The 11,643-nt window shown below is 51.0% G+C and overlaps 1 protein-coding gene across 4 annotated transcripts in view; it reads left to right on the top strand.

Annotated features, from left to right (window-relative positions):
- Positions 1–6,148, top strand: part of CRYGS (crystallin gamma S) — an 8,931-nt gene extending 2,783 nt beyond the window's left edge. For 2 of the 4 annotated variants that reach the window (XM_014308670.1, XM_005425043.2), the window contains exons 2-3: positions 3,487–3,729; positions 5,876–6,148. In XM_014308670.1, the coding sequence (XP_014164145.1) occupies positions 3,487–3,729; positions 5,876–6,148 (516 nt within the window). Of the gene's footprint in view, positions 1–3,486; positions 3,782–5,875 lie in introns of all 4 variants that reach the window. The other 2 variants (XM_014308671.1, XM_031060324.1) reach the window with 2 other exon arrangements.
- Positions 6,149–11,643: the final 5,495 nt, after the last annotated feature.

Genomic DNA, 11,643 nt, shown 5'->3' with positions numbered 1-11,643 from the left:
CCCTCAGCGTGTACCACGGGGAATTAATGGAATATGTGCTGCTGGGGGGCAGCAAGATGGCCAGGAGGAGTTATCTCCTAGTTCTCTATGCTGTGCTCTTGTTTAGCACATTCCAGGGAGAAGAAAAAGGCAAAATAAGGAATTAAACACCATTTCTCACAGCCCCAGTGAGTGATCTGCCCTGGAAAGGGATTACTGCTGACAGAGGAGGCACTACTGGATATTTTTTGTGAATTTCCTTCTAGCTAAGCTACTGTTGAAAAGAAATATGTGATAACTCAGGTGAGGTGACCAAAGTGAGTGTTTTACATTCCTGCAAGGAAGATCTGCTCTGACAAATGTGGGATGTGCCTGGTAACCCCCAAAAGGCAAGGTTTGGGCACGGAGAGGTTAACAGGGGAGTGCTGGGAGCAGAGCTCCTGCAGGGTTTGGCTGAAGGAAAGTGATTTCCCTGTGAGTGAGAGGGGACTGAAACAAAGCTGCAAATCTGGAATTGGAATCTGTAATTATTCTATGAGTGAAAACATCAGCCTGCTCTGTTGGTGCCGGAATCCATGAAGGAAAGCTGGGAAGCAAAGCTCTGAAAGGAGCTGAGGGTGTGTCTGAAGGGCTGTGCTGGAGAATGCATGGGGAGGATCCCTTAAATTCTGAAATTAAACCAAGGAGCAGTACGTTGGTTGGACACAGTTTTGTAGGAATAGCCATATCCTTAATGTGCCTTTGGATTTCTTTGGCTTTGTGGTTTTATGAGTGCAGGGGAAATGCCCCCCTGGAAACATCAGGCTCCAGTTTGGTTGTGTTAGGCTGGGTGGGGAAGGAACATCACTGAATCCCAGAATGGTTTCAGTTGGAAAGGACTTTAAAGCACATCCAGTTCCACCCCTGCCATGGGCAGGGACACCTTCAACTATCTCAGGTTGCTGCAAGTCCCATCCAAGCTGGCCTTGAACTCATCCAGGTTCCCTCTGCCCAGAAAGCAGACCCACACTGGGCAGAGTTCATCACCAACCGTGTTGGACAGGAGTGGGACAGGATCAGAGCTTGGGGACAGATGTTGGAGAGAGGGATCAGCCATCCCAGCAGAGGATAATGCTGAACTGGGAATAAATGAATCCTGCAGAGGCTTTTCCAGGGCTGCTCTGGCTTCCTTGACCACTGGCTTCGAGAAGAGGGTGACTGGTGATGCATGACTGCCAAACCCAGCGAGCTGAGCTTTCAGTGTTGCCTTTGGGTCAGGCTGGCAGATTTTTTGGGTGATACCTTTAGGGACAATGATCCAAAAGCAGAATCTGCAAAAGGCAGTGGGTTGTGGCCAGGAAGACCTGGCCAACGTGGTTAACTGCCCAAGAGCCTGAAAACAGGAGCTGAGTATTTCAGTCCTCTCCTTTCACAGCCCTTATTCACTGCTGGAAAGGTCAGAGTGATTCCCAGCTCTCCACTGAAGGTGGGAAGAGCTTGCTCAGGATGTCAGGGGATGGGTTGTTTTGTGCGCACTAGTTGCTTTGTGATGGCAAAACAGCCCTTGAAATTAAAAGGAAAATAGCATTGTCCTAATAAATATTCAGTAACCTGCCACAAAATTAAGAGCATGAATCCTCTGGCATGACCAGTCTGACTCCCCAGATCTCTTGGTCAGGCTGGTGGGACACACTGACCAACCAGCTCCAGGGAAACTCTGGCTAATTTAATTTTTAGCACAAAACAAATGATTAAAAATTAAAAGTGAGAGAGTTGTCTTGGATTTGGGTTGAAACACTGACAATGAATGATTTTTGAAGAGCAGGGAGGTTACATCGACACCAGTAGCCAAAGCACTGTAGGTGAAGTACTGCAGGTGGGGGTGTGTCTTAATACTCAAACTATGGAAAAAAACATGGGAAAAATGGATTGTGGAGCACTGCATGTTGGGTGTGGCCAGAAAGATTCTCTCTAGACCATCTGGTGTTGTGAGCAAGCAAAGGATGTAGTCAAGACAGATGTGATGATTTGGGAATCCTCTTGGAGAAGGGCAATGTTTGATGAGTAATTGTCACCTGGGAGGATCTAAAAATGGGGCTAGAAAAATGACTGGTCTGGTCTAGGGCTTGGCAATATTTTAATGAAGGGATTTTTGAAGAAAAGTGGTTCTCCTCTCCAGGGCTATCTGGCTGGGTGATGCCTCAGGTGAGAGGAATGGGATTCACTCATCAGCTCCCAAGATCATCTCAAGCCAGGTTGTGATCAAGGATAAAGTGCTTTGGGATCAGCAGCCTGGCCATAGAGCAGCTCTTGGGAAAGAAATGTGGGGATGGATCTTGAATTTGTCAGAGGTTTCATGGACTTGCAGCAACCAAAGCAGAATGAGCCGACTGCAAATACAATCCTTGGATATCCATAAAACTGCTCCCCACCATAAACATGGAATGCTCCCTTAGTTTCTCCTGGCAAGGGCAAAGCTTGTGTGGCATCCAGCTTTGGGCAGTGAGTTTTGAGAAAGGAAGTTTTGGGTTGTTCAAGTGGGAACAAGGATGGGCTGGAAGACATGACCTGGGAGGAAAGAGACTTCTCCACCCCTTATTAGTAAAGATTTCACTGCAAAGACTTGGCAAGTCAACATAAAGGAAATAATGGAATTGTTAAGGCTGGAAAAGTCTTCTAAAGGCATCAAGTCCAACTGCTAACCCAGTGTTGCCAGATCCACCCATGTCCCTGGAAACCTGCTTTGTACATTCCATTGACTTCTCGCAGCTCTCCAGCCATAATTCAGTAACTCCTGATCTAGAGAAGGTGGGAGGGAATTGCTTTGATGGTGTTTTGCTGGAAAAAGGACAGGGACTTATCTGTGGGAGTGTTGTGTTGGACTGGGACAGAACAAAGGTCTGGGAAGGCCAGAACACTGGTGGCATTGGGGCCAGACAGGTGAATTAGTCTGACTGACTGCAGTTGGTCCCATTCCAAGGCTGGGCTTGAGGATTTCTATATCTCAACTATTGTATTTGTGGGGTGCCCTGATGAAAGGAGGAATGATAAATCTGACTCCATGTTCTCAGAAGATTAATTTATTATTTTATTATACTATATTATATTGAAGAATACTATACTAAACTATACTAAGGAATACAGAAAGGATACTTAAACAATGCTAAAAAGATAATAATGAAAACTCGTGACTCTTTCCAGAGTCCCGACACAGCTTGGCCCTGATTGGCCAAAGAGTGAAAACAACTCACACCAGCATCCAACGAAACAATCATTTGTGGGTAAACAATCTCCACATTCCACATCAGCACAACACATGAGAAGCAAATGAGATAAGAATTGTTTTCCTTTTTCTCTGAGGCTTCTCAGTTTCCCAGGAGAAAAATCCCGGGCAAAGGGATTTTTCAGAGAATGTGAATGCCACACTTGAGGGCTCTGCTTTCAGATATTTCCTGCCTTGATGTGGCTGGAATATGGAGATGTTCTAGGTGAGGAACCTCCCCTCTCTGCCCCCTCTGCTCGTTTCAGGTCACCTTCTATGAAGACAAGAACTTCCTGGGCCGTTACTATGAGTGCGACAGCGACTGCCCCGATTTCCACACCTACCTGAGCCGCTGCAACTCCATCCGTGTGGATGGAGGCACCTGGGTGGCCTACGAGAGGCCCAACTATGCTGGGAACATGTACGTGCTGACCCACGGGGAGTACCCTGACTACCACCACTGGATGGGCCTCAACGACCGCCTGGGCTCCTGCAAGTACATCCAGATCGTAGGTGTCCCCCCTTGCCAGGGCATGCTGCCATTTATCCCATCCTGGGAGGGTTTCATGGGGGGGAATGTGCTGTCCTGGGGAGCCACACGGGGGGGGCTGCAGGGGTTTGCTCCCACAGTCCTGCTCTGGGAGTAGCAAGGTGTTTGGTGTGGGGAGAAGGTGAGTGTGTCCCAGTCTGGATTGCAGTGGGGAAAGGCAGATCTGTGGTGGTGTTCACAGGGGGCCCAGCGCGAGGGAAGAGATGAGAAGCTTGACTCCATGTTTCAGAAGGCTGATTTATTATTTTATGATATATATATTATAATAAAACTACACCAAAAGAATAGAAGAAAGGATTTCATCAGAAGGCTTGAAAAGAAAGGAATGGAATGGTAATAAAATCTTGTGACTAACTAGAGAGTCCAAGACATCTGGACTGTGATTGGCTATTTATTAAAAGCAACCACATGAGACCAATCACAGATGCACCTATTGCATTCCACAGCAGCAGATAACCATTGTTTACATTTCATTTCTGAGGCCTCTCAGCTTCTCAGGAGAAAAAATCCTTGCAAAAAGATTTTTCATAAAATATGTCTGTGACACAGATCCCTTTGAGTGTGGGTGAGTTTCCATAGGTAGTTTCATCAGCATGTTCCTTTAGGGATTTCAGTGTCCAGGCAGGCTGCTCCAAAGTTTGCCTCTTGCCTTTTCCCTGGCATGTAACCAACTGACCCAACAGCTCAAGGCCTGTAACAGTGGAATGTAGATTTTGCAGGAATGTTTAGAATGAGAAGTTTCCTCTTTAGCAAGCCAGGACTCCCATTTGATACAGGGAGCTGAATCCGTGTCACCAAACCCCTCTGGGTGTGGAGAGCCAAGCCCAGTATCAGCCCTGGAGTGCCCAGGAACAGGAGGGATCCCTGGAGCCCTCCTTGGCCATGCTTGGAGCAGCCTGGTGCCTCCTGGTGTCAGGAGAGCACAGGAGGTGTGTGCTCAACCCCTCCTAAGTGATGGTGGGAGAAAGGAACAGAGGGCATGATCCTTTTGGGAAGCCTAAGGGGAAGAGCATCCTTTAAAACTGGGATTGTGGATGAAGTGTGGATTGGTGCTGCTGCTGCTGAGGTTTTTCAGTAGTGGGGCAGAGTCTGGTGATCCATGGGTTGCTGACCTGGAGCATGGCTGTGAATTCCCACTGCACGGAGCAGGTCTCGCCACTGAAAAAGGGTTTTTGCTTTTCTGCCTGGGAATCTAATGCCCCTCTGAGCCTGTTCTGGCTTTAAACTGTGTCTAAATCCCTTTGCATGGGGCAAGGAGAGTTTCCAGTCCGTTCAGAGCACTGATCTGGCTAAAGACATGCAGCCAAAACACGTGTGAGACATAAGAGCAGCACAGCTTCCTCCACCAGGATGAAACGTGGGAGCCTTTTCCTGCATATCCACCTGGTCCTGGCTTTCCCCTGCCCTGGGGGGACCCGGCAGAGCTCGGCTGGGCAGGGCTGGCGAGGCGGGGGAAGAGGTGTCCGGGCAGCTGCGGACCAGGCGCTGATCCCGCGGTGCCTTCGGGCAAGGAGCGCTTCCAGAGCCGCTGGGAGCCGGCGCTGCCTCCGCAGCAACACGGCCCCGCCGGGCCCAGCAGCTCATTACACTCCTCTCCGCCCGGAGGAGACGGAGCTGGAGCCGGTCTGATGCTCACGAGGAGCGCTGAGGGGTTCAAGGCTGCCCGGGATAGCGAGACAGGCACTGCTGACTCAAGCTTATCGCTGTTCTGCATGTGATTCTCTGTTAAATTTTACCCCAGCTGCTTCTCCCTGTGTTTTTGGAGACTTCAGCCCTGTCCTGGTGTGCTGGGGGTGGCTGGTACCTGGTTTGAGTCTGGCTGTGCCCAAACTCTGCCCCATGTCAGAGCTGGGAAGTGTCAGTGCCTCCATCCGATGCTCTGGTTGCCAATGAAGTCACCCAGAGCAGCTGCGGCTGCCCCACCCCTGGAAGTGTCCAAGGCCAGCTTGGATGGGGCTTAGAGCAACCTGGGACAGTGGGAGGTGTGCCCACCCAGGGCAGGGAGGTAGAACTGGATCATCTTTAAATCCCTTCCAACCCAAACCTTTCCATGACTCTCTAATTTTCTCTCCCCCCACCCTTTTATTTATTTATTTTTTTTCTAGCCAAATGGAGGCCGAGGCCACATCCAGGTGTTTGAGAAGGGAGATTTTGGCGGGCAGATGTTCGAAGCCACCGAAGACTGCCCCTCCATCATGGAGGAGTGGCACATGCGTGAGGTGCACGCCTGCAGGGTGCTGGAGGGCGTCTGGGTGTTCTACGAGCACCCCAACTACCGGGGCCGGCAGTACGTGCTGCCCAAGGGGGAGTACCGCAAGCCCGTGGAGTGGGGCGCGGCCAGCCCCGCCGTCCAGTCCTTCCGCAGCATCTCCGAGTGAGCCAGCCCCGTGCAGGGCTGCCACACCCCCCCAATAAAGCAACTGAGTCGCTCAGCTCTGCCTTGTCCTGCTTATTCTCGGGATTTGGGTGCCACATATCCTGCCTCCGGGGAGCTGGGGTGGAGCGGAGCCTTCTCTGCCTCATTGTCACCTTCCCCATCCCCTGCCCCACTGATCCCGGGGTGGCTGGGGTGGAGCACAGCCTTCTCTGCCACATTGTCACCTTCCCCATCCCCTGCCCTACTGATCCTTTAGGAAAAAGCCATCCCCAAGCTGGAGTTTGTGTCCCAGCGTTTGGCCATCCCGGTGGAGCAGTGGCACCACACGTCCCTGGGTTCCAGTTGTCGGTGGTGGCTGTGGGTGGCTCGGTCTGTCATGTCCCCGTGGAGTCCCTGTCTGCTCTGTTGCTGCTCCAAGGTGGTTTGGGAGAAGGGATGAGGTTTTTCTCAGTGCCATGTGTCCTCCTGGACACCCTGAGCAGGCAGCTGCTGCCCTGCTACTGGATGGGTTTGCCGTCCCGGGACTGGGAAAAAACTGCAATCCCAGATGGAGCAGGAGGGGGACAGCCATAATCTCCTTGGGGAGTGCTGGGGACACTGGCAGCCCAGTGTGTCAGGTACAGCATGTCCCCTGGAGGTGTGAGCCAAGGCATTCAGCTGCTTAAACTGGGGCTGGGCACCGCATGGAGCCAGGAGCTGGAAGCAGGAGAGCAGGCTGGGTGTGGGATAGAGGCAGTGAGTGCCTCTGGGAGGTGGCTGCTGAAGGGCAGGAAGAGCTCCCTGGACACCTGAGATGTGCAGGGAGTAGAGGGAGCTCCCAGTTAGCCCGGTTTGCCACCAGGAACATCCCATTTTGCCTGGTGCTACCAGAGGAGAGGCAGATTCTAGGCACAGCCTCCCAGGCAGAAATAGCTGATGGCTGGGAACTCTTCCCCCGGGAACCCCTGGGAGCTGCAGCCTGTTTGCACATGGAGCTGAGGGGCTTTGGGACAATGAGGCTGGAGGTGGAAGCAGAGCCCTCCCAGCCATGCTCTGCAGTCTCTTCCCCCTGATGTATGAGGTTATTATGGAGCAGGGAGCCCGGGGAAGGGATGCTCGTCAAGCCACGGGGCTGCCACCTCCTGGGAAAGCTGCTGCCGGTGGGGAATGGGAAGGAGCTGCCAGGTCCAGCCCCCTGGACTTCCCCCAGGACAAAGATGAGCTGAAGAGTCGCCTTCCCCTTCTTCCTCTCCCTGCTGCCACCCCCTCCCTTAGCACCCTGCCCCATTCCAGCCTTTCCCTGCAAACGGTGATGCATCTTCACCCACTTCCATCCCTCCTCACTACTCTCCATCACGGCTCAGCGGGATGCAGATGATCCAGCAACACAGTTGTGTTTCACTGTATTTTTCCCCATAATATTCCTCCAGGACCAGCCCTCAGCTCCAGCTCTCCTTTTCCCCCTGGCTCCTGGCAAAGCTCTCCGAGGGCAGCAGTTTGAGTACAGCCTGGCTCCTGGGTTTCTTTGACAGTGAGCCTGTTGCTGTCCCTGTTGTGGATGGAAAATCTGCAGGTAAGTGAGCTCTACCCAGTGCATTTCTAGCCACCTCCCACCCTGATTTTGGAGAATGTCCCACAGTCCCCATCCCACATGCCCTGCACTGGATGGGTTTGGAATAGTTCAGCTCTATGGTTGCTGTTTGCATCCACCCCAGAGGACTGGAGGAGCCAGACCTGGATCTGGTTTGCCCTTAAGGTAACATTTTCCCATGTCCTTCCCTTTCACTGCTGATCTCCCCACTTTAATAACCCAATTATCCCAAGTCTTCCCTCCTTCTCCTCCAGGCTTGTTGTGGGTCCCCAGGATGAGGTGAGAGATGAGAATTTGACTCCAAGTTCTCAGAAGGCTGATTTATTATTTTATGATATTATATGAAAAGAAATGGTATATTAAAATTATGCTAAAGAAAGAGAAAGGAGACATCAGAAGGTTAGACAAGAATGAATAATAAAAACTTGTGACGGACCAGAGTCCCGACACAGCTGGTCTGGGATTGGTCATTAAGTTAAAACAATTCACATGCTGGGTAAACAATTCTCCAAATCACATTCCAGAGGAGCAAAACATGGAGAAGCTGAGGCTTCTCACCTTGCCAGGAGAAGAAATCCTGGCAAAGGAATTTTTCATAAAATATCACAGTGACACAGGCTCTTGCCCTTGGGTGAACGCTGTGTCCTCAACATTTGCAACTGACACAAATAACAATAAACTGCTACTTGGGTGGTTTTTTTACCATTGGTTTTTATTTTATTGTTATTCCAGATGACTTTTCCCATTTTTCCCCTGCCACAGCAGAGCAGGGTGCCTGTGGAGATGAGCGGGGAGCGCAGCCGTGCTGATGCCGGGTTTTCCTTGACAGCTAATTTCCATTCCCCAGTATCAGGGGGTCTGCTCCAGTAATTGGCATGCAGATTGTGTCCGGTGGGCCTGTTAGACACCAGCAAAGGCTCTGCTGCTTGGAATAAGCCAACCCCAGGCTGATGGATGGGGTGTAAGGAGGTCATGGGGAGAGAGAATTTCCAGATGCCTGCGTGCACACACCTACAAAATTTCCCATTCCATGCCCTCCCCCCATCCCTACTTTCTTTATCCAGCAAACTCTAATCTATCATATTTCATGGAGACAAATCCTGCTCCATTTCTCTGTCTCTCCCTTTTTCCCTCTAAGGGAAATGCGATGGAACCTGCTCCTGGATTTAATGAGAAGATGGTGCAGTGTAGCAGGAATTAAAGCAGTTCCATGCTTCATTAGCAGCTGGGGATCACATGGAGCAAGCCCAGATGTTAATTACACTTTGGGAATTAATTGGTATAAGGCATTCCTCTCCTCCATCATCCCTAATCCGGTGGGTGTGTGAGGACTTCTGGAAGCAGAGACCTCCAGGCAGGTGTCTGTCTGTCTGTCCCCCCTCCTCAGCCTGCCTGGCACCAGCTGGTTTGGAAATTTTGAAGTCACCTTCATTTCCATCCCCTTGGTGCCCAAGGACCTGCTGCAATTTCTCCCTTTTCATTCCTGTGCCACTCTCCTCCAAATTTTTTCTCCAGCTGCTGGGGAAAGCAGGTCTGGATGGGATAGGGCAATGGTGGGAGGTGGCACTGTGTTAAAGGAGGAAGGAACATCCCCATCAGAGCTGGTCATTCCCAGTGGATTCCAGGACATCCTGGTCCTTTCTCCTGCTCCTTGACATGTCCTTGCTGGCCCATCCTTTCCCTCCAGCTCTGGAGGCAGACAGGGGAGCCTCAATCTGCCCCCACAGCACCTCTGCTGCTGAAATCTCCCCAGTTCTCCAAGGCCACTGGTCTCCAGTTTCTTCTCTTTTCCATCTTGGGTTCAGCCTGACAAAATGCAAAAGCTGAGGGGGGTGTTATTTTGCCAGAGGACAGAAATGATATGCTTGGAAACGAAGAATGTTGTCAAAGTAGAGAGCCACAATGCACAGAGTACCACCACACAATTTCAGAATGCTTCAACCCATACAGAGTAACATCTTACCTCATCAGAAGGCTGCAAGGGGCTGCCCTTCTTGTTCTTCAGCCCAGCCTTTTATCCCCTCCTGTTGATGCACAGCACCTGTGTGCCTTCTGGTCCCTTTGGTGGTTGGTCAGTGTCCCTGGGCACTCCATGGCTCATTGCTGTCAGTGCTACTCACAGCTGTGCCCACTGAGGCTCAGCCCCATCCCAACCACCACAAACTCTGTGCCTACAGAATATTCCTCTGAATGCTGCCAATTTGTTCCTTTCCTGAGCTGGCTGGTGGTGGCCCAGCGTGGGGCAGGGATGTCACTGTGATGGAGCAGCACGTCTCTGGGATCTGGCCTGGAATTTACTGCACAGCCCCAGTGGGACACTCAAACTCAGCTCTGCTGCCCCCCATAAACTGCTCCCAGGCCCTGACAGTGGGACAGAGCCACCACAACCAGCCCAGGCTCCCACTTTCTCTCCTCTTACCAAAGCCTTCAGGGCTTTGTGGGTCTTCCCTTGGTGTTGCTGATGCTTCTTGGTCTCAAGGCGTCAGCACTTTAATGCATTTTTGTTCTGCCAGCAAAGATCACTCCTGGATGAGAGCCACTGTCCCTTCCCTCCCATCCCTGGGAGGGCTCAAAAAGTGTGTGCATGTGGCACTTAAGATGGAGATGTGGCAAACTAGAGCAATTCAAGGCCACTTTGGTAGGAGTTAAAGAAAAACGATGTTTTCAAACCTGAAAAATTAATGGTTTTGGGGTTGGGTGGAGAAAGAAGAGATGTTTAATCCTTTTGTTTAAACTTTCTTGATTTTTGGGTTAGGGTTGGGCTTGGCAGTGCTGGGGAAACAATTGGTGCTTTTAGGGGACTTTTCCAACTTAAGCAATTCTACAATTCTGTGATTTCACGATTCCATGATTCTATGATTCCATGATTCTATGGTCTATGATTCTATGCTTCCATGATTCTATGACTCAGGGCAGCACTGCATTGCCACCTGGTTCCCTTGGAGCCCTGCCACTTCAGATCCTGCATTTCCCACCACCTGCTCACTGAACCCCAAGTCCCTGAATCAGGGATTCAGCCTCCACCTCAGCCCCTGCCTGGGCAGTCTGAAGATGACTGCAGCCCCCACTTTGGTTTTGGCAAAAACACTTTCCAGGTGTTGTTTTTCCTCTGCTTTATTTGTGACCCACCCTGTGCATTCCCAGTTAGCCCTGGCTGAGCTGTGGTTTCAGGGTGCTCCTTCCATCCTGCTCTGAGCCTGTGGGTGATGCCTTGTGAAGGCTGACCTTGAACAGAGGCTGGACAGAGCTAAAGAATAGAGCAGGGATTTATTAAAAGCATCTCCTCAATGGATGCACCTTGGGCAGCACAAGAGCCCAGCCCAGGTGAACCCAAGATGAACCAAAATGGCCCCAAAATGCATGACTGGTCATGGGGTCTGTCAGTTCTGCTCCATTTGCATCTTGCAGTTCATTGTCCCATTCCAGCTTTAGCCCATGAAATCCCATCCTGCTTGTTTTTCTCTCTTCATTCCACGGTGTTTGTGCTCTTGGGCTGAGATTTGGATCATTTGTCCTTAATCCCAAGCTAGAGCAGGAATTGTTTTGTCTCCCTGCTCTGTGCACAGAGCTCACCATCCCCTCATTTGAAGCCCAGACCCACACACAAAAGCAGCACAGAATCTGGAAAATATAAAAGCTAAAACCTGAGATATCATGGAGAAAGTCTGGCCCAAATCTGGACGGGGAGAGATGTAGCTGGTTTGTATCTCACACACAGATGTTCTGGAGACTCCATCAGTGTCTGGCCACTGTCACACATGTCCTGTCACCCTGAGGTGCTGGGCTGGCCGTGCCTGTGAGCGTGTGAATGGTGCTGTGGGAGGGAGCTGCCTCTCCAGGGTGTGTGCACGGCCTTGAGGGATGCTGGCACCCCAAATGGAGCTCTGAGATCCTCTAGAATTGAAGAGGAAAAGGAGAGGGCAGGA

The sequence above is a fragment of the Geospiza fortis genome, unplaced genomic scaffold (genome assembly GCF_000277835.1).
Source record: "Geospiza fortis unplaced genomic scaffold, GeoFor_1.0 scaffold118, whole genome shotgun sequence".
Classification (NCBI taxonomy): Eukaryota; Metazoa; Chordata; class Aves; order Passeriformes; family Thraupidae; genus Geospiza; species Geospiza fortis.
The sequence above is the reverse complement of the archived record's forward strand: the minus strand, read 5'-3'. Positions and strand labels throughout refer to the sequence as shown.